At 47.0% G+C, this 23,631-nt stretch overlaps 1 protein-coding gene across 1 annotated transcript in view; it reads right to left on the minus strand.

Annotated features, from left to right (window-relative positions):
- Window positions 1-21,652, minus strand: part of GAB2 (GRB2 associated binding protein 2) — a 124,756-nt gene extending 103,104 nt beyond the window's left edge. Inside the window, exon 1 of the mRNA XM_067313518.1 lies at window positions 21,544-21,652. Within this exon, the coding sequence (XP_067169619.1) occupies window positions 21,544-21,615 (72 nt within the window). The 5' untranslated portion in view covers window positions 21,616-21,652. The remainder of the gene's footprint in view (window positions 1-21,543) is intronic.
- Window positions 21,653-23,631: the final 1,979 nt, after the last annotated feature.

Raw genomic sequence — 23,631 nt, forward strand, 5'->3', positions numbered from 1 at the left:
AGAAAAAAAACAAAAACTAAAAAAAACCCAACAACAACCCTTGCCTTATACCCCTGCTCCTTTCCAAGCAGCCCATGAAGAGCGACGCTCAAGGGCCTGAGGGACATCAATCACAGAGACAGTTCAGCCAGACTAGGACCCCGAGCGGGTATCGATCGGGTTTATTTCTAGCAGCCGAGGCCTTCCCCAGTGTTAAAAATAAACACATAAAGGCTAATTCAGCATATCTCAACAGCCTGACATATCCTTCCAACCGCTCTGTTAGCGTCTGCTGTATTATTCTCTGTATCCTTCAGTCCGGACAAAGCATGGCAATTAATGCCTGACTGCTCACGAGCACATGCAGCTCATCCACCCCAGCCTCTTCTGAAGCATCTGCACTTGCAATCAGTCCTTTTTATGGGTGGTTCCTTATATTTTTCTGCAGGGCTTCTGCCAATTAAACAAGGCTATTTAATGCAACAGTAAGATGAGTTTCACCTCGGCACCCCTGCCCAATGCATGTCCCATGCAATGCCCGGCATCGGGCACGGTCTCCAGGCTGCTTGCAGGAAGACACTACAAAGGTCGTTTTTGAGAAAATATTGCTGCGGCTTTGATACTCGTGTGTTGGTGATATTCCTACAGCACTGGACTTCTGTGCCAAGTGGAAAGACAGAATGACGCGAAGGCTGCTCTCTGGGAAACTTGATGCATGAAACAGATTGTCTGCGCAGAAACGTGCCGCTGCTGCTTGGCTGGAAGCAATCGGAGTAGACAGGGCTCAGGAAGGCTCTCTATCTGCTTTCCTGGGGAGGGCAACATTTAAAAAAAATAAAATGCAGACAAGCAGTTCTGACCTTCCCAGGGCTTTCAGAGGTAATTTTTTTGTTGTTAGTTTTGGCTATGTGATGATTTTTGGTTGGAAACCCTTACTGTTACCGGCCCAAATTCTGATCCTCCTTTCAGACCCACAGGGAACTGACCACTGTTGTGTGCTGCAGGTCTGCTTTTTTACAGGAACGCAGATGTACGAGAGAGATTCAACATCCCAAACCAGGTGTTCTGCCATACGGTAGCGACTTTACTTGAAAGGAAACACAGCAGATCGCAGCTGCCAAAGATTTGGTCCTCAAGCTTCTCCCTCAAGGTCAGGGCTGGACAACCCCCAAATAAGTCAGTGCTAGGGTGCGGGACCTCATCTTTCCTCCCTGCCTTTTGCAGCCATGTAGTACTTGCTGGATTTATTCCCCTGGCTCAGGAATGCAATTAAAATTGGATTGAGGTTAATAAATACAAGCCTCATGGAGATGCACAATCTGTTCCGTGTGTCTTCCTCACCCTTGGGCCAGGGAAATGACTTGGAGAACCTGCTCTGTGCCATCCCCACTGCTTAAGGGTCTCCAGATCGCGCTGTGGTGGGAGAGAGTCCGCTGTGTTACAGAACTGATACTCCCACATCTGGACACTCACATGACTCTCCTGCTGATTTAAAGAATGCTTCTTGGATGCAAAACTCCCAGAAGACAACACCACTGCCTGCTCAGATTGCATTTTCTCATACCGCTGCAGCACTTTATGGGCCGGTACAGTATAGCAGAGGCTATTAAAAAAAACAAAACAAAACAAAAGAACCCAAAAAATCACAACAACAGAACACCTCTGAAGTCACATAATGAGATTTATGTTGGCCAGGAACAAAATCCCAGTCTCTGAAAGGTATCACTTGATTAATTTCTCAGAGGCATGAGAACAGTGGAGATTTTAAGGAGAAGCACACACAAGTCTTGGAGTGCTACGTGCTACAGACAGAACTGAACCGCAGTCCCGCATCCAGCCTCCTTCAGCGCAGAATCAGTCTCACACTTGGATGCAACAAGACAACTTACTCAACGTGCTAAAAGAGTGGAGATGGGCCCAGTAAACATTAAATACTACTAGTAAACTGAAGCCTAAACATTAAATACTACTAGTAAACTGATGCCCTTAGTCCGTTGTTGCTGGTCTTCCTTAAGCAAGTTTAAAAAAAGAAAACCAATTTTGAGAAACTCTCCCTGGCTTCAGCACGCGAGGAGCTGGCCTTTTATTACAGAATGCTAGGGAAGCACAAGAAAAATAATCAACGTTTCTTTCAGTTTAATAAGAGCCCCCAAAAATTCAACCACTGAGAGCCCTCAAAGGGCTCGTCACTGTTGGGATAATTGTGTCCACATTCCAGAGAGGATGGGTGTGGGTGGCAACCTCCCGACTCGGAGGAGACCCAGCCCCGTTCGTTTGTGTTGGCAGACAAGCAAGAAAGCCTCCACAGAACCTAGAGAGAGAAAAAAAAAGAAAAAAGAAAAAAAGAAAAAAAATCCCCAGCAAATAAACAAAAGCATTCCTAATAAACTGGAAATGTCATACTACATCAGGGATCACAAGATCGAGCCCAGAAAGGTCCAAATGGCAAGAACACGCTGTTAAAAACAGATGGGAAAACAAGACAGGAAAGGTTGAGACTGTCTGTTTCTGAACTTCTGTTCCTGACACGGGCTTTTAGACATGGTGGTGGTGTGGCTGGGGAGACAGTGGGTGAAATACCAGTCGTCTACATCATCCCAGTAATCCCTCTGGAAACCTTAAAGCCGGAGGATGGGGGAAGGAGTTTTGCACTTAAATCTCTAATCAACAGCATTGGAAATTTAAATTTTCCAGCTTTCCAAGCCCAGGCTCTCCACATGGAAAGTCAGGTTACTAATACTGCTTTGTGTATCTTGAATTTTTTTTTTTTGCGTGGATTGTAAACTCTTTGAAACAAGGATTGTTACCACGTAGCTGCACTTCGAGGCACTGGTTTAGGCCAGTTTTTTGGGGGACACTGCAATATGGGCATAGCCCTCTTAAGACGGGTGGGAATGGGAACACAGATAATTTAAGATGGACTGGCAGAGGAAGCTCTATTCCATGAAGCCAGGTCCTCAGCGAATAAAATACGGCAGGTTACACACTGGGTAATGTGGGTTCCCGGTGACAAGTCCCTGAGCACTAAGAATTAGAAGAGGAGGAGAAAGAAAGACAAAAACACACTGGAAAGACCAAGGGTACCAAAACAGGCAGCCCCCAGAGAGCTGTGAAGCAGAAACCTCCAAGCCTGCTGCCTTCAGGATCACCCAATCGTCCCAAGGGAGAGTGGGGAGATAAAACTCCTGATGACAAACTCGTTAAGATATGTCAGATGGTATCAGCTACTCCCTGAGACTGTCAGAGACCTTCCAACATGCCAGAAGTTATTTTATAAGCAGTAAGGCAACACCCCGAGCCCACCTCGGACCACCTGGAGACAGAGTTGGAGTGAACACGGATCGGGATGCAAGGTGCTCTGTCTGGGGTCCATGCTTCCCAGGAGCTCAGATGCATTCAAGTCAAATACTGTTATTTATAGAAAGAGGGTCTAAGTCCGGAAGGTCTCAAAAGCTTCAGAAATATCTGTAAACACTGGGGTTTGGCTCAGGTGCCTTTCTAGGCAGGGGGTGTGGGGGGAACACTTTCCAAAGCTCATACCAAATGCTTTTCTGAAATTTGAACAAGTTCAGCTGATTTCCTCTATTATTTTGCATTCCTTCATGCTCTGGTTTCCAAAAGATGCCTAAATATCCAAGTGAAAAGGCTGTCAGCACAATATTTCCAGCCCAGCAGGAAGTAAGAGATATCTCTAGGGAGTCTCTATTTCTGGAGAGCTATCCAATTCCAAACGATGCCTTCAAACTTTTATTATTATTATTATTATTATTATTACTATTTGGATTAAGATGGCAGAGTAGTAGAGCCGAGGCATTCTCACAGCAGACCATGTCACTTCTCCCACTGACTGCTTCTCCATTTGGATGGTGAACCCTGTCCCTGTGTAGTGTCTTGCTTTTTAATCAATGCATGGCTCCAGCAAGGAGGTCAACAGTGACCAATGCGTGGTTGGTACTAGAAGGGAGACTGCCTTTGTATGGGTGAGGGATACGGCTGGAAACCCATGTCTGAGGTCCTGGAGGTTTTACAGCCAGAAGTGGCCAATGCTTCTGAGACCTCTGGCATCAGAGCTGAAACACTGGCACCTTGAGGGTTGGGGGCAGTTCAATATTGAACAGAGCTTGTGCCCACTTCTGACTTGGGCCAACTGAGTTGCAGGAATACCCCCTGCTTCCTGCAACCAGGTGTTACAAAAAGTGGATGAATCATTTCCATACTTTTACACCTGAATTTCTCAGAAGATGCATATCAGAGCAGCATTTGGTCCAGTATCTGGGGTCATGCTGCTTATACAGCAAACAGAAGAAACAGAGGAAGATCTCGTATTATGTCACTAGACTGAAGTCTGTCTTTAAATTTCAGAAATCAGTTCTCAATCAGGTACAAATTTTCTTGCATGAGGCCGGGTGGATGGAGAAGAATATTTCCCCTTTTACCAAAAATATTACAACTGAAAAAGACATACATGACAAGGAATTGCATTACAATAGCTTTGCACGCTACCTAACACAATACAACTGTAATATCAGCATCCAAGAGTACGACAACTCAGAGCTCCACTGCTGAACAACTGCATTACACTACATTAATCACATCATCCAGTTCTTTCTTTTATAACTCCTATTTTATGAGTTAAAAAACCATTATATAATAGCTATCCCTCAGTTTATTCCATAAGATTTGTAAGTCAAAACAGAAACACTGGGGAGTATACAAAAAAAAAAAAAAAAAGAAAGTTAATACTAAAAAACCCTTTGGCAAAATTTAATATCTATTAGAATCTTTAGTCACAATGGAAATTGTATTTATAACCACAAACCTCCACTAAATTATCTTAACAGCCTCTAACTGTGGCTCTGATGGCCAAAACAGCATAGTAAATTACCAGCTCACCATACAAAATTATAGTCATCACTATTATAATGTGTTTTAGTCCTAGCCACTCAAAAGCAGGGCAATGGGAGATTTACTCTTATTACCCATCTGAGTTCAGCCACCAATGTGTACATGTGCACCACAGCTCATTTGCTCCTGAAATGGGCCATCCACTGACTTTTCCGAAGTAGCAGAAACACATTGCCAACCCTACAACGAACACGTTCCTGATGACAACTGCTCCACTTCCCCCCTCCTTTCCCATGTCTGATTGACTTTCCACTCATCAGATTTTCCTATCTGGCAGACGGAGTGAGTTTTTAAACAGGCCAAATTCACTCCTGGTGTTATCCTATTGACTTCAGGAAAGTCACATGCAAGGTGAGCTTGGCTCAGAAAACTTGAGCTTCTCAACACGAGGCTGCAGGGACATGGGGCAAGGAAAAGAGAGATTAAAAACATGGCTTTGGGACTGTGGCTTTTGGACTAGAAGATGCTATGTATCGCAGCCACCCGTCAGACAGGATACAAACAAGGAAGCAAGGTTCAGTCCTGGGAAGTGATCCTCACATTTCTGAAATGAGTTCTGTCCTTTAATGTCTTGTTATGGAGACATACCAAAAGTGAGAACCAACCTATATAAAAAAGTCCCTGTTCCTTCCTCTATGTTTTGAGTACTTCCTTTCCTAATTATTATCTCAATCACTCATGGCAGTGAAAGAGCTTGTCAGAAAGTGTCAACTTTTCAAGTAAAATAAAAAATAGTAGCCCAAAAAAATTTTTGGCTCAGACATGAGTAGTCACATTCAGAAATACCTCAGGACGGTTGTACTTTGGGTGTCTCCTCTCCCGGAGAGAGCCTTCTTGGCTAGGACATATCTCTACAAAGGCATCACAATCTCTTCTCTTGCTGAGACACCGTGATGCCTCACAGGGAATTCAGTCCATATGGAGGAACCACATACGGGACGTCTGAGTTACAGTGCTGAGAGCACTATGGTTGCATTTCTGCACATACTTGTTGTTGGTGTTTGGATTTCTAGTAAACAGATTTTTTTTAAAAGGATAATTAGTCAAAACTCTCACATGTTTTGAAGGAAACAATTCCAACAGAAGGTTTTGGCCAGGCCTTTCCATAGAACTGTCTGTATGAAAAAGCAGGTGAAAGCCTTGCCTAAATCACAGTTCAGTTAGCAGTAATACACCCAAAAGAGGGATGCATATAATTCATGAACAATCAACCTCTGAACACGTCATTCTGGCTTCTCACTTTCAGTCACAGCCAGATCCTATGGCTAGTGGGAGGCTTCAAGGTACAAAGAAATGCAAAGAACAGGCTTTAAAACTTTTTTTTTTTTTTAATTACAAATGCAAATCCTGAAACATCTCATTCTCAGGTGGTATCCAACAACTTGATCATGTCTGAAATTAGGAATGCTTCAGAGAAGCAGGTCTAGTATTAATCTCACCTAGCCTTAACTAAAGTGTATTTAACAGCACCTTGAGTTGGTAATGGCAGGCTCTTCCATAAAGAAGGATGGAGAGAAACATCACATACTGAATGTTTTCATCAAATGTGCCAGTTAACCATTAATTCATATGACATTACAAAGAGCCTCATGAACATTCTATGCATAACACAGGACAGATTTCACTCTGCTTCCCATATTCATTTATAGTCCAGACCATGTGCACGAGATCTGTTTTCTATCTCTCTAGCATTCAAACCAGGGTGGAAAGCCAGCAGCCAAATCAAATTTCATGGATGCACACTGCAGCAACTCCAAACTCAAGCACCTTGCTCTTTATCCAACACCACGTTATCCAGTCCCTTGGCAGCATGAAGCTCACCATCAGCAGTAGAGGTCGTGTGGCAAAGAGCAGTTGAGACACTGCCCAGCAGACAGCAGCCCACACATCGTCAATGCACACTATAAATACTCATTTTTAGCCCTGCACTCACTGTGAACATGATCTAACACGAGCTACTGAACATAGAGTAATTTTTGAAGAGCTGTCCATGACACCAACTTGTAAGCAGCTCTGCCTTCTGGTGTGTATACACATAATTAATGAAGTGCCTTTAGTACTAAAGAATTGCAAACAACCTTCCCCTCTATACATCGCTCCATCTTCAAATCTTACTCTTTGGTACACCTCCCTGTGATAGCACGTTATACATGAGACCGTATGCATGCCAGCTGGCTGTACTGATTTGATGCTAAAAAGAGAGTATTGACTGATTCCGACTTGAAGCCTCAGCCAACATATTTTGTAACTGTTTAAGACAACAGCCTGATCCTTTCAGGGTCGCTGTTATGTTGATTTTGAAGGGAATGCTACTCAGAAATTTAAAACAGAGAGTACCTCCATGGATACGTTGGAGTTGGCCTGGATCAGAAAGTGGATCTAGTAGTCTCACATCAAAGCATGCCCAGTTCCATCTGGAAACTCTCTGAACAAGCAGATGGAGGTAGCCCCCATTGCTAAGAAAGGCCTGTCCTCAACTCGACTCATTTAAATCTCAAAATACAGATTTTGCTCCTTTCCAGTGTTCTCTTTGTCGAATCAACTTCTACTGCTTCAGACATTCTTACTACTCATGTTTTGTCTCCTTTAAAAGGCGATCTCATTGCCATTACAGAGACCTGGTGGGATAGCTCGCATGACTGGAGTGCTGTCATGGATGGCTACGTGCTTTTTAGGAAAGACAGGCCAGGAAGGTGAGGTGGTGGAGGTGCTCTTTATGTGAGAGAGCAACTGGAATGTATTGAGCTGTGCCTAGGGGTGGATGAAGAGCGAGTCGAGAGCCTATGGGTAAGGATTAAAGGGCAGGCTAGCATGGGGGACACTGTGGTGGGTGTTTACTACAGGCCACCTGATCAGGAAGAGGAAGTCGATGAGGCCTTCTACAGGCAGCTGGAAGTAGCCTCACGATCCCAGACCCTGGTTCTCATGGGGGACTTCAACCACCCCGATATCTGCTGGAAAGACAACACAGCTAGGCACAAACAGTCCTGGAGGTTCCTGCAGAGCATTGGTGACAACTTCTTGACACAGGTGGTGGAGGAGCCAACAAGGAGAGGTGTGCTGCTGGACCTCGTACTAACAAACAAAGAAGGACTGGTGGAAGATGTGAAGGTCGGGGGCTGCCTTGGCTGCAGTGACCATGAGATGGTGGAGTTGAGGATCCTGCGAGGAGGCAGCAGGGCACTGAGTAGGATTGCAACCCTGGACTTCAGGAGAGCAAACTTTGGCCTCTTCAGGGACCTACTTGGAGGAATCCCATGGGTTAAGGCCCTAGAAGGAAGGGGCGTTCAAGAGAGCTGGTTAATATTCAAACATCACTTCCTCCAAGCTCAAGAGCGGTGCATCCCTGTGAGTAGGAAGTCAAGCAAAGGGGACAGGAGACCTGCGTGGACGAGCAAGGAGCTCCTGGCAAAACTCAACCAGAAGAAGGAAGTATACAGGAAGTGGAAAGGGGGACAGGCCCCTTGGGAGGAATATAGGAACGCTGTCAGAGTATGCAGGGATGCGACGAGGAAGGCTAAGGCCCGTTTGGAATTAAATCTGGCGAGAGATGTCAAGGACAGCAAGAAGGGCTTCTTCAAATACCTCAGTAGCAAGAGGAAGACTAGGGAAAATGTGGGCCCTTTGCTGAATGGGGTGGGTGCCCTGGTGACGAAGGATGCAGAGAAGGCAGAGTTACTGAATGCCGCCTTTGCTTCAGTCTTTACTGCTCAGGCCAGCCCTCAGGAACCCCTGATCCTGGAGGCAAGAGAGAAAGTCTGGAGAAAGGAAGACTTTCCCTTGGTGGAGGAGGAGTGGGTTAGAGATCATTTAAGCAAACTTGACACCCACAAATCCATGGGCCCCGATGGGATGCACCCACGAGTGCCGAGGGAGCTGGCAGATGTCATTGCTAGGCCACTCTCCATCATCTTGGAAAGGTCATGGAGGACAGGAGAGGTGCCTGAGGACTGAAAGAAAGCCAATGTCACTCCCGTCTTCAAAAAGGGCAAGAAGGAGGACCCAGGGAACTACAGGACAGTCAGCCTCACCTCCATCCCTGGAAAGGTGATGGAGCAGCTCATCCTGGAGGCCATCTCCAAGCATGTGGAGGAAAAGAAGGTGATCAGGAGTAGTCAGCATGGCTTCACCAAAGGGAAATCATGCTGAACCAATCTGATAGCCTTCTATGATGGAATGACTGGCTGGGTAGATGAGGGGAGAGCAGTGGACGTTGTCTACCTTGACTTCAGCAGGACTTTCGACACTGTCTCCCATAACATCTCATAGACAAGCTCAGGAAGTGTGGTTTAGATGAGTGGACAGTGAGGTGGATTGAGAACTGGCTGAATGGCAGAGCTCAGAGGGTTGTGCTCAGTGGCACAGAGTCTAGTTGGAGGCCTGTAGCTAGCGGTGTCCCCCAGGGGTCAGTCCTGGGTCCAGTCTTGTTCAACTTCTTCATCAATGACCTGGATGAAGGGACAGAGTGCACCCTCAGCAAGTTTACTGATGATACAAAACTGGGAGGAGTGGTGGATACCCCAGAGGGCTGTGCTGCCATTCAGAGAGACCTGGACAGGCTGGAGAGGTGGGCAGAGAGGAACCTCCTGAAGTTCAACAAAGGCAAGTGCAGGGTCCTGCACCTGGGGAGGAATAACCCCAGGCACCAGTACAGGTTGGGGGCTGACCTTCTGGAAAGCAGCTCTGCTGAGAAGGACCTGGGAGTGCTGGTGGACACCAAGTTAAGCATGAGGCAGCAATGTGCCCTTGTGGCCAAGAAGGCCAATGGGATCCTGGGGTGTATTAGGAAGGGTGTTGCCAGCAGGTCGAGGGAGGTGATCCTGCCCCTCTACTCAGCCCTGGTGAGGCCCCATCTGGAGTACTGTGTCCAGTTCTGGGCTCCCCAGCACAAGAGAGACATGGAGCTACTGGAATGAGACCAGAGAAGGGCTACTATGATGGTGGGACTACAGATAATGAAGGGACTGGAGCATCTCTCTTATGAGGAAAGGCTGAGAGAGCTGGGCCTGTTTAGCTTGGAGAAGAGAAGGCTCAGAGGAGATCTTATCAACGTGTACAAGTATCTGAAGGGAGGGTGTCAAGAGGATGGAGCCAGACTCTTTTCAGTGGTGCCCAGCGACAGGACGCGAGGCAACGGGCACAAACTGAAACACAGACAGTTCCATCTGAACATGAGGAAAAACTTTTTCACTGTGAGGGTGACAGAGCACTGGAGCAGGTTGCCCAGAGAGGTTGTGGAGTCTCCTTCTCTGGAGATATTCAAAACCCGCCTGGACGCGATCCTGTGCAACATGCTGTAGGTGACCCTGCTTGAGCAGGGGGGTTGGACTTAGATGATCTCCTGAGGTCCCTTCTAAACTCAACCATTCTATGATTCTGTGAAATTCAGATTCGGTAGGAGAAGGCATTCAGCAGAACCTGCTGAATGACGCAGAGGCCAAAAATCATGCAGTCTTCAACAGCTGTGACTGTTTCTAAGTTTGATGTTGATGGAAGAGAAACGTCTGATCGCCTTTCCTTAGTGCAAAGTGGAGGAACATGGGCTCTGAATTTGGTCCAATCAAGACAGGAATGAGTTTCCAATGCAGGTCACACAGCCAGAGACCAATCATCTTGTTACATGAGTGGATTCAGATGATGGGCTGGGACACTTTTCTCATGGCTGCATGTCGGTCACTTAGCAGTCCTATGATCAGTGCCCACTGCATTTTGGTGATGTGACAAACACTTTTGGCCACCTACTGGGAGAAGGGCCTTGAGGTGTTCCTGTAAGACGTCCCACAACTCAGGCTCAGATTTAGGGCATCATTTGCAGTGATGGCAGACCTGCATGCTTTTGCCAAGTATGTTCTCATTCACCTTCTTTGGAAGGTGAACATCCTTCACCATTGCAGAGGCTCATCATGTAAAGCTTTCCCAGGCTCCTAATCACACGCATTACCCTTCATCGAAGGCTCCGCTGTCAGCGGTCCACCCACCCACATTTCTGCAGGATAAAGTCCTGATTGCTGAGAGAAAAGCTCCCTGCTATCCGGCCTGCATAACTATGCGCACACTGCTAATTTCAAACCCCAGTCCCCAATTTCTGGCTTTCTGCAGGAACACGATTTCTCACCACTCCTTCTACTAGGCACAGCCAGGAGTCCCCAAACCACACACTCCTCACATCTCAAGTCGTTCCACACATCTGATCTCTTCTACCTGTTTTTTTTTTTGGGGGGGGTTGTTTTTTTCCCCCCTACAGGCTTCGAGCCTGCCTCGGTCACAGACTGCTCACTGTCTGCATGAGCACTGACAGCTATGGATACTATAACGTCGCGCGGTGCTGGAGGTAGGGATGGGGCTCTGCTGCCAGCTCCACTCCCCTCTCTCCTGCCATCCCAGCTCTGCTCCCTGACCCACAAAACAATGGGCTGCTCTATTCCCTATCACCGCGCTCTTCCCACTGGAAACTCCGATCTGACGTTATGCGCGGTGCACAGTGTGCAAGGGACGGGAAGCAGAAAAGGAGAGAGGGAGGGAGAAAACAAGCCTCAAGTCATTGCTTCTGCCTAAAATCAAAGCAAATGACATTTTCCTACGAGCTTCCTATCTGGAGGGAGTTATTTAGGAACAGCACAGAGAACTGCAGAAAACCCAGAATCAAAGAAGCTGTGTGCGATATCGATGGCATGAAAGCAGCTCATCTGTTTTTTGCTGTCAATAAGCTGGAAAGGGTATTTATTTTGTTTGCCCCTTCCTGTGCTAGATGTCTCTCAATCACACAACCTGTTTGCAAGCAGCATGAACAGAAAGGAGATTTAGGTGTACCCAGACGTGGAGGCGATCAGCCGGAGCACTGCCCTACATAGGGATGGTTGTGGTGAATTTGCAAGGGAGATGCAATTAAGCGGCACCAAGGCCTCGATGTGAGTCATGTAGTAAATCTTCCCTTTTCCACGGGGCATTGCTTCAAGCCGAGAGCGTCTGGGGAGCGGTCAGAAACCGGGAGTTGTCCCTCCCTGCCAAAACAACAACTACAAAATCGCAATTGAGAGTTGCCTAAATAAGTATGTAGAAGAAGATTTGCAGAAGTGATCAGCACAATGGCTAATAACCCCATTTAGCATGATTATTGACATTAATATGGGCAGGGAGGGAAAAAAGCCCAGACAAATGTAACACAGGTGTTGCCCAGTTCAATGCAGTCCATGGTACCAGATCTACAGCACACAAGTAACACAATTCTTTGAAACCAAAAGATTAGAAGACGTCTCAACATCACCAGAAAAAAAGGAGCAAAAGGAAGGTTTCCTAATCATTTTTGGAAATGAGATATAATCCCAGTTCAGGATGACGTTAAGTGGCAAAGGAACATACTTAGCAAGTCAACTTATATCCTTTGGCAGCAATGTGAAAGTCCATGGGGATGTCCAGAAAGTCAGTGAAGAATCTAAACAGGCAAGGCAGCAGCTGTGATCGTCGACAAAACTTAATCACTGAAAATCTACGAAATTCAAAGACCACAAATCTTTGACTCAGATGTTATTTCCATCCTACCATATGGATATGAGAGCTGGAACTCCACCAAAGAGATGTCTAAATGCCTTCCAAAGCAAATGCCTTTGGAAAATACCAGGTTTGAATGGAATAAGATGCATAACAAGTACTGAGATCCTCCTAGGACAGCATCCCAGAGTTATCTAGAAGACTCAATGGAAATATTTCAGACATGTTGTCCAAAGGGTGTTGGGCAGCAGAAGAAATAAATAAAAAAATGGCCAATAAAAAGAGATTGTTAGCAATATTCAGAGAAAAAGAGAGAGAATGAATGTATAAGATTTAAAAATTCAGAGACCATGTAAAGAAAAATCCATAATAGGCAGAGGTGGAAGAGCTTTCCAAGCAACAGCAAGGAAGAAGCAATTCAAATGCTTAATAGAGAAATGTCTAAGAGCTGTTCTGAATTGCTCCTGCCTCAAAGGCAGCTTTAAACTATAAATAAAAATGTCCCATTTATGGCCCAAGACTGAACCTCCCATCCTGAACAGGCATCATTTCAGGCAAGATATTTCACATTTGGACAGAGAAATTCATTTCTAGGTATTAGTGTAATGCAGACAAGCAGACTGATGCAAGATTTCCCAAATATTTCTAACTTTCTCCAGGAAAACTGTGCAACAGCTCAGAAGAAGGGAACTGAATAAGAAAAGACAAATCCAGAAGCGAAATCCCCCCACAGGTTGCTGGCATCAAATTAGTCCAGATTCACTGGAGAAACAGGCACTGCTAGCTATCTTACACAGCAAGAAACACATGCTTACAGTGCTCACATTTTCCTCTTGCTCTTAAAAGGCACAGCTTGCAGGCTAAAGACCATGAGCTCTTTTGGACCAACAGTGATTTTTTTTTTGTTTGTTTGTTTAAATGTAGCACACCTTTAAATTGCTGTGTGGATCAATACGATTGATGACATATGCAAGACTGCACCAACCAGACTGTACAGGTTTACACACTGACCTCGAAGAATTGCTATTTGTAAATTTGAAAAACCATGTCTGAAAGGCATACCTGAGGTGTGAGTGACTGTGTTCGCCTCAAGGCATGCAAATGGTCTCCATCACTTCTGGAGGTCTCAGGTCTGTTTTCTGTGATTCCGTGATAAGTAAGTATTTGCTTATTCTGCTGCTAATGGCAAAAAAAACCCCACAAAACAAACACAGGCCACTGACTACATCTATACGCGCTCAGGTGTAGTCTGTTCTCTGCCAATTTGCTACTGCATAAAGCTGTGCTAACCACACAGCTAATTTCACTTGGTAGCAAGGTGTTCAGTTGTCAATCAAATATTTCCAGATTCAGCATGAAAAAAATACATAAGTAAGAGCAACCCTTTAGTGAGGGGAAGATATGGATCATTTCACAGCAGCCTTTTCAGGACAACAACTCTAAAAACTTTTGCCTAAAAACATCCAAGCGTGGTGTGATATTAACATAATGGTGCACACCAGTGTTTTGTAAACAAGTCGTTTCTAACACTGATGACTTTTCATCTGGGATGAGAGGCTGAAAAAGCCAAATGGAAAAACAACCCAACCTCTCCCTGCTGCCCAACTGCACTGCTCTGCTTATTTTGATCCCACAGCGCGGTACACTGGGAAAGGACGAGGGATAAGGCACAAAGATCATCTGACAGCAGGAGAGCCACCGTGTGACCTTGCAGAGAAAGGAACATGCTGCTTGTCTCTCCTAGGCACTGTTTTTAGATGACAAACTTTTGGGGGCAGGTTTGTTCCTAGCATCTCCGATACAACGAGTGCTATCGCGGGTGCTACTCAGAGGCACACAGCCATGAGGTCTAGGAGGCTCGAGGCCACCATGTTAGATATGTTATATGTACATAACATCTAAACTCCCCAAAGAAGTCCGATCCTTAGTTATGACATCTCAGATCCCAGATAGAAAAAACAGAGACGACAGCCTCCTTCCTTCCTTTGGGGGTCTTTAGAGAAAATGGCACTAAGGACTGAGGAGTGGTACCAGAACCAGGTCCCAAGGTGGACAAGGCAGATGAGGGTGGCCAAGCTCGTTCACGGCTCTGGATGAGGAAATCACAGCAGACTGTGTTTATGTGCCACCTCTCAGCCGAGCGATAGGCCTAGGTGTGCCGCAATTAAAATTCCATAAAATGACACAGCCAAAGGACGGTGTGGGATAATGAGTATTTGTATATGGCTTCTACTGGAGTTAACCCCTTTTTGCCCAAACCCTTGACAGGATGGGTCCGTCCTGTGGAAAAGAGATGAGGGGTGAAAGAGATTCATACCGAATGGCAGAGACCATTTAGATACTTGCTTCAGCTCCGTTACTGCCCTCAGTGTGCTTTGAAGTAAATCAAAGTCTTTATTCCTCAATTCTTCCACCTTGAAAGACGGGGATAAATATGCTTCATCACCACTATTAGGTGCTGTAAGATCCAAGGATATAACACCTCAGCATTATGACAGGGAAGCAGGACTTCAGAGAGTTGGAAGGATCATTTAGCCTAGGAGAGCCCCTGACCACATCCTCAGACCACCATGCACCCTCCCTTGTCAAAATACTCGCTGGAAGTACCGCGCACCTCTGCAGACCACTTGCAATCATCTTCCGTAGCTTCACACATCACCAGCAGTTTGCGAACAGCAGCTCGGAAACCCTTGCCTGAGGTAGAAGTAGTAAAGTCAAGTTCAGTTCCCAGTTGTGAGAATGATCCTTAACAAAGTGCAAGCAAAAGCACTGACTGGCTCTGTGCCTCATTTTCCCTGCTCAGACTAAACCCTTCAGGGAGATCTGGTCCCACTGAACATAAATGCCTGGCGCATCGCGGCCCCAGTCCCAGTCGCCTCAGCTGCTACTATAATCCAAATAAATATTATTTGCTTTGCATTTGAGTCACTACTATAAATTATGTGCTTTGGTCTGGTAAACACTATTACATCATCTCATGCATATGACACTTGCTTTAAAAGACAAAATAAAATAAGACTTCAGTATCTCTTCTGGTCTCTTCCAGAGAAAAATGAATCCAGCTTCCTGTTATACTTTCCTTAAGTATTGTTTGTCTTTTTCAAGTTCAACCTGTGTTTTGCCACCATCAATCTTTTACATCCACCCTGGACTTTGCCAGGGCCATTGGCCAGTTCTGAGGTCATGATGCAGTCATGATAGACAGCTAAAGATTTATTCAAGCTGTCTTAGCAAAGCCTAAGCATGAGGAAAACGCAGAGCTTTCACTCCCTGCAAAATATGCAAACCCCATACCTCCAAGGGCATGTCCACCTTGACCAACGTGGTGCCTTGGCAAGATATGCAACCTAGCTCTAACCAAACCAGTTCAAGTCTCAGCAGAATAGCTGTCTTAGCACAGTACCTCCACGAGGTTGTTAGCCTCGTTAAAAAATGAAACAAGGAACATACGCCTGGATGGGGAGCTCTGCTAATGCAGCCATGCTGCTTCCTAGCGTGATGTCCAACCTGAATCTCCAAAGCTGCAGTTTGTGGTCGATGCTCCTAGTTATGTCACCTGCCACTACTGAGAAGAGTCTGGCTCCGTCATCCCTGTAACTACCCTTCAAGCAGCTCTAAGTTATCAGATTGGCTCTTTGTCTCTTCTTCACCGGACTGAATGAGCCTGGCTTACTTAACTTCTCCTGATGGATCTTGTACCCTTGGCCCCTAACCATCTTGGTAGTCCTCCACTGGACTCCAGTTACTCAATACTCCTCTTAGCTTGTGGGGCCCAAAAGCGGCAACAATATTGCAGGTGCAGCCTCACAAGCATGAAATAGGAAGGATAACAGTGCCCCTTGATCCGCAGCCCACGATTCTCCTAACGTAGCCCAGTTCATGGTTTATCCTATTGGATATGACCATACTGCTGGCTCTGTTCTGCTTGGCTCCACCGTAACCCCCAGACCCTTTTAGCAGGGCTGTCACTCAGCTGGTCCATCTTGCATGGATGGGAAACTGCAGATACACGTTGAGAGTATCGAGATGAAAATATAATCCTGGCCGACCGCCTCAGACAAATGTTAGAGTGGGCAAAGGAACATAGCCCCCATACTCCCAACCAAAATGACCTGGAGAGAAGGTTACAGGAAAGAGGTTGTGTATTTTGAATCATCAATAATGATGCAGCAGAGAAACAAGTTATGGCGGGAGCACAATCTTTGTGCAGCATTGCACAAGAGAGGCGGTGCTGCCCGCGTGCCAGAGGGCACTGCCCTTGGAAGAGCAATGCACCCCCTGACCTGCAAAACCTTTTCCTGCTCCAGCAGAGCAAGTGTTTGTCCCTCCTCTGAATCATATGACAGACAACAGCTAAAACACGTGATGGTCCTTTTGAATCAGGCCTGGAGATTATAAGGGAGGAGCAGGGTACAACAAGGCAACCTGACAGCTGGAATAAAATGCAAAGCAATGGACTTCGGTGTTGCTGAAGCTTTGCACAAAGAATGTCTTTGCACTGGCTTGGAGGACTTCCACGAGTATTTAATGAGATCAATCAGCGGATCCTGGTGATGATTCGTGCCCTAATGCCTCTTTGCTATCCCTCCTGAATTCAGGCTAGAAATCCATAAATGCACCTAAACCAGCACTGGAAGGGACTCGGAGAACTCAGCAAATTTATTCCACTGCCTCAAAGCAGGATCGGCTCTTCTGAAGTGCTCCTTTGGCCAACTTGCTCTTAGAAACTTCCACTGACGGAGACGCTGAGCCCTCCCCAGGCCATCTGTTCCACTGCTTCACTCTTCTTTGCAGTTTGAGGTTAGGAAGTTTTTCCTAATGGTGATTTCCCTTGCAGCGGTTTGAGCTCTTCACTTCTTGGCCTTTCTGCACTGGACATGGAGAACAGCTTACTCCCTTCCCCTTCGCAGCTACCTTTTATATACTCCTCTCAGCCCTAGACTAAACAACCTCATTTCCTTCAGTCTTCCCATGTTTTCTGCATTTCTGCTCATTTTTGTTGCTTTTCTCAGGATTCTCTGTAACTGTTTCCTATTCTCTGTACAGGGGAGCACCCTGAACTAAACATAGCACCACCAAACGTGACAACTATCCATTAAAACTCCTTGCAGATAAAAAAGGCCATCGCTTTGTTTAATAGCAATTTCTTTGTATTGTGCTGCAGAGTTAAAGGCAGGTCCTTGCCTTCTCCCCCAACTCTAAACATCCATCCAAATTAGCAAAGCACCAAACCCCATCTTGTACCTCGAGCATTTGAACAACCTAAAACTTCTCTGTCTCAGCGGCTCCTATCTCAGGCCACATCTTACAGCCTCATTCAGTGAAGATATTCTTGATACGCATGCTCAGGTGGGATATCAAGCAACTACTTCAGGGGCCAAAAGAAGTCCTTTACTGTGAACAGGGCTGCAATATCTCAGCAGATCAGCCCATTACACCTCCCTAACCTCTTCTGCTCACCCCACAGGAGAGGACCAGGCCTTCTGATGATCTCATGAAACTTCTTCCACTTGAGGTAAAAATGACCACTGATGCACAAAGCCAAATTCTCCTCCCAGTTAAACCAGTGGAAAACACTACAGGATTGTAAAACCAGGGAAAGACGAGGAGATTTTATTTTAGTCAGAATTGTAGACATACGTCTCAGCTAGCCAGAAAACACACTGATTTCAAGGTACGTAAACGAACAGGCAAAGTGCACTGATTTAACGACAGGAAGATATGAGCTCTTCTCTAACTATGAGAGTTATGTTTTGCACTGCTTCACCACCAGAGAGGCCACCCCTGAATCCCAGCATGCCAGGCATTGTATAAACACAAAACAAACCCACGTATAACTCAGGAGACAACAGACAGGCATGTCCAGTGAGAGAGCCCAAGGAGACAGTGAGTCAGTACAGACCAGCACGACATGCGCTGGTCTCGGCTCATCAGCCACAAAACTAAAGCCAAGGTTTTTGTTTTGTGCTTTTTTTTTTTTTTTTTTTTTGGTATGGGAGTTTTAAGGAGGAGCCAGGAGGAGAATTAAAGGACAGCTCTGTGCTTTGTGGCTGACTGCAAGGAGATCCTTCCATGCGTGAAAGTCAAAAGGGGAGAAGGTACAAAAGTGTTTGCAAATCAAGCAAGTGGACGCTGGAGCTTGGCATCACAAGCAGAACTAAGACCCAAGTCAATATTTTGGTATTTTCATTCCTTTTGACCTCATGGTTCGGTCACTCCCTATTATCAGTACTACAGTAGCATCTGTAGGACACGTCTGAGATCATGGCCAATCAGTTTAGGGTCTATATGAAGCCCTGTCCCAAAACAGCACGTACCCTAGTTAGCAAGGCAGAAAAGGGGCACAATTCATCTCATCCCAAAGTAGTCATTGTTTGATCAGATGAATGTCACCCAAGGGGACAGTAATAATTCCTGACCCCTACCCAGCACATTGTACAAAGAGGTCCTGCATAAAAGACCACACAACCTCCCATACACACCTTCCTGTCTCTAAAGTTAAACAGAGCAGGTACTCCCGTAAATGCAGATTAACGCTGCATGGATTAGATTCAGAGGAGAGTCCCTTCCCCACAGATATAGAAGGAAGTTAGAAAGCAAATTTAAACATCTTCCCTGCTTGCCAACAGTCTGAAAAGTAAAACCAAAACAAAAGAGAGCTTACAGAAGCCCAGCACTTTCAAGTGCAGTTTCAGCAACATACCCATGCGCAGACATGCACATCTGAAATGTACTTGTTTAAAAAAGAAAAAAGAAAAAAATCAATCATCATCTCCCTTATGTCAATGTAGTAGAAGCAGGAACTTCAAACACAATTAGCAGCATCCTGCAGACTGCGATTCCTTCTTTGAGGTCTCCCTGCAGAACAGAAACTGAAGGCATGGGAAAAGTGGCAAAGCCACATTTCAGTGCCTTGCTTCTGAATCAGTACAAAAGTCACACACCATGGCGGTGGAAAACCAAGGTCCTGGCTATGTGTTTTTGATGTGGAACTGATGACAGGTTTTATGAGAGTCTGGACTCCTGACCACATCAATATGCTCTGAACCCCTACTAAAGAGGGCAATTTGATCAACACTAACACTCTTAATACATGTCATGGCTGTATAGTATAACCATCTCTATATTAAAAAGTGATGGGGCAACACCAAATGAGATACAGCACAAATTAAGGTCACACTTCTCTAGCCACTGACCTGCAGACTTTCCATGTGACACAGCACACTTAACTAAAACTTTTCTCTATGTAACTGGAACTAGGAAGGAAAGAAGAAGAAGCAGAAAAAAAAGTAAGCTCCCTACCTAAGAAAAAATGACTTCAAAAAGGCCATTTGGGCAAAATTCAGCAACTTGGCCCCATGGTCATACAGGAAGCCAATGCAACCAGCATGACTTGAAGGGAAGTCCCACTGACCACAGCTCTGGGACCAGGGTATAGAGAGATCCCCTTGAGTTACATTTGTTCATTGCCGCTTCCTGTCTCGCTAATGTTGCGTAGGACGGCCGGGCACATTTCAGAATGGCTGTGTTTCCTCTTGGGGGAATAAGGATGTTTTCAAAACATAGGTGGCTTGCAAAGTACTTTGGGATGCATCTGCATGAAAAGCACTCTTATGCACATCAATAATTAGCACTAACCACTGGTGTGTCACACCCTCATGTATAGCATTTAGCAGATTTATTCAGCTCTTGCTGGAATGCTGGAGCACAAGCTAGATATTCAGAAGGCGATGTGAATGCCCTTTCATTGGACAGATGCTGGAGAGCTAATGATGGTTGATGAGTTAAGGCCACTGGTGACTCAGTATCAGCAATTAGTTGATTTCTGCGGGAGGAAGGTGCTTTGCTCCATTAAGCTAAAAGCATCCTCCACTGTTCAGCATGCACAAAGTCAGTCTGTCCATCTTGCAGACAGCCTGCTTACATACATCAGGCTTTGTCTCAGTACATTTAGGGGGCAGGGAGTGAAGGAACTGGATTTTCTCTCAACTCCATCACACATTCAATCTGCAGCCTGGAGCCAACCTGACCCTCCCAGGCATGACAATGAGTGGATGGCCAAGAGCAACCAGCCATGGTGCAAAGTGAGGATATGCAGCACCTCTGAAATCTATGGTGCTGTACTCATTTGGGACAAGGCTAATACTGAATGGTGAACCACTTACCTCCCCTGCCCTGCCCTGGCCTGTGGAACGGGACTACGCATCTCCACCTCCCTCTCTGGGGTATGCAGCGATGCTTCAATCAAGAACGCGTCTGGCATGGGCAAGTCCCCAGTGACACTTGTCCTGCCTGCGCTTCCCAAGACACATGGGAGCGAAAGCAACTGGAACGAGGGACAGTTTTACTCCCAGGAAGCAAGAGCACCCCAGGAAGCAAGAGCATCCCAGTCGCTCTGGATGCTGCGGTGCCAAAGAGCCGAAACGCGGCAGAGTTGGGTCAGCAGAGCCAGTGCACAGTGCTCTGACTTCATCTGCCGAGTCACAGGACAGCAGCTTTACGTAGTCATGTTCCCCAGCTCTCGGGCTTGTGGCACACTGCGAGAGTGTCAGGCGGAGGGCGCAAAGAACAGTTATTTCTTTCAATGAGTCGGGAATGTGACAGAGCTGGCATTTGGACCCTCTTTTACAACTTCCTTGAACTGTTTGATCTCAGCCGCTAATGACACACACACACAAAAAAAAGGCTACCAAAGTGCTACTGGTGCAATCTTCAAAGAGTTGGAACATCAAATGATTAATAGCAACCGCAAGCGGGGAGGGGGAAAGCAGCCGTTACGGGGGCTGTGTGTGTGTGGGGGGGGGTCCGAGGTGTATTACCTTTACTCTGGGGGACAAAGGTGCTCCTGGCCTCCCGTAAAACGCGATCTTCAAAGGCGCCAGCCGCGGGCGCGGGGCGAACCCAGCCATCGTGGGGCGCCGCAAAAAAAAAGAAAAGAAGGAAAAAAAAAAAGGCCCCCGAGAGGAGGCGGGCTGCCCCCGCGGGCTGCCGCGGCCCGCTGACACGCGTGGGGACGCCCGAGCCCCGCCCGGGGCTCCGCTCCGCCGCCCCCCGCGCCCCGCGGAGCCGCGCCCCGCGCTGCGGCGGCGGCAGGTGCACCCGGCCGCGCATCCCCTCCTCCGCGGAGCGCCGGCTCGCTGCCCCCGGCCCCGGCCCCGCAAACCCACTTACGTATCTCCGCAACTTCTTCTCCGGCGGCGACTTGCGGAGCCAGCCCGCGCACACCACCTCGCCGCCGCTCATCGCGGCGCGGAGCAGCGCGGAGCGGCAGCGCGGAGCGGCAGCGCGGCGCTCAGCGCCGCCGGCAGCGCTCGCCCATCGCGCTGGGCGCCGCGGCCGCCGCCTCCTCCCCTGCTGCTGCCGCCGCTGCCGCTGTCGCCGCTGCCGCCGCTGCCGCCGCCGCTGCCGCTGCTGCCGCCGCCGCTGCCGCCGCCCGGCTCTGCCGGCAGCCTCCTCCCCCCGCAGCCTTCCCAGCCCCGTTGAGCCGCTGCGAGCGGGGAAGCAGGAAACTGCCTCTTTTTCCCCGGCACACCACGCCTCCCTCCCTGCCAGGCGAGCCTGCGTTTATTAAAGATACAAAACCCCGCACGCACGCGGCCCCGGCCCGCAGCTGGGCGGCCGCTGGGCTGGCAGAGGGCTCCTGCCGCCCCCGGGGGTGCTGCCGCTCGCTTATGCACGCGCGGTGGCCATGCATCTACATCCATCTCTATAGAAACTTCAGCGTAGAGCCGGTGACCTCCTGGAGCAGAGCAGAGGGCTGTCTGAGCCGGGATCCTGCGTGGAAAGTCTCCCACCAGCTCTACATTTTATTTTTATTTTTTAAACCCACCCCACGGTGTAAGGTTATGGGGACCAATCACTAGACCCCCCCCCAGACCCTTCCCTTCACTTTGCGGATTATGTCCTTCTCACCCCATGGAGGAGAGGGCGGCTTACACCCTGCAGCGCTCAGGGTTTTGTGTGAGATAGGAAGGAGCCAGAGGAAAACAAAGAGATGGAGGCAAAACACAGGCAAACGCCATGCTCTAGCAAAAAATCCTCCCGAAAAAGAAAAAAAAAAAAAGAGGGGAATCGATAAAAGCTTCATATTTTATTATTGATTTTTAAATAATGGAGCAGCGCCCACTGAAAGGGGATTTGACTGCCACTGGAGTCTCATGCAGACAAGCCGGGTTTCGTATTACAGTGTATTATACCCTAGCTGAGATTTAACCATCCTCTTCCAGATTTAGAAACAACGTGCGCTTCAAGGTCTGATCCTTTCCCCATCTGAGGCACCAGCAAAACGTCCCTTCACAGCCCTGAGAGGAGGATCATGCTCTAACCCTTCTTTTTCTCCTCCTTTAGAAGCAAAAACCTGGAAATGGCACTAAAAAAAAAAAAAAGTTCTCCGGTGCTGAGTTCTGCTAGCTCTCAGCACATTCAAGCTGCCCACTTACTGGGAAAACACAATGCTGAATTGCTTGCTGGAGATGTATTTCCCCGACCTGCCTCTATATGACAGCTCTGCCCCAAACCTGCTTGGGCACATTAAATCGTCCCTCCCTGCCTCAGTTTCCCTTCATGGCATTTTGTCAACTTGTCCAACCCACGTAGGCAGGGATAGTCTCTCGGTTTGTACTGTATCTGGTGCAATAACACCTAGATGCTGGCTGAATGCTCTTCTGTAAGTCACACACCAACAGTCTTTGTTTAACGCTGTTTGAGCAGGGATCTTGCATCACTTTACAGGCAGTAATTAAAGCTTGCAGTGCCTCGGAGAAGTAGGGATGACACCTTTTCTTAAGACAGGGACAACACGGTTAAGCCAGGTGTTGTTTATCTTCTTTGTGAACACTGAAAGGAGGGGACTAACCTCTTAAAGAACAAGCGTATCATTTATTAGAAACATTTTTTTTTAAATGCTAGTTCTTTTTCCATAAGTGAAATGCAATGTCTAAAAGGAAGCTTTTCCACCTTTTCACTGCCCAAATTGAGGGCTTGATCCTATTCAAGCGTGGAGCAATCTTTCCATACTATTTCCAACTATTGTCAGATCAGCATCTCTGAAAATAGGTTCTGTCTGATGGGACTGAGAACTGGAGAAGATGGAGAGGCCACTTCTCCATTGACATAAATCAGAACTTCTGCATTCAGTGCACTGGAACTGTACCAATTTACGCTGCCTGAGAGGTGCACCTCTAAATCTCTCCCAGGTTACAAAGGTGCTTTGCACGCTCACAGGGAAAATTGCTTTCCAGTGACCAACCTTCTCCATCT

This window comes from Apteryx mantelli, chromosome 1 (genome assembly GCF_036417845.1).
Source record: "Apteryx mantelli isolate bAptMan1 chromosome 1, bAptMan1.hap1, whole genome shotgun sequence".
Taxonomy (NCBI): Eukaryota; Metazoa; Chordata; class Aves; order Apterygiformes; family Apterygidae; genus Apteryx; species Apteryx mantelli.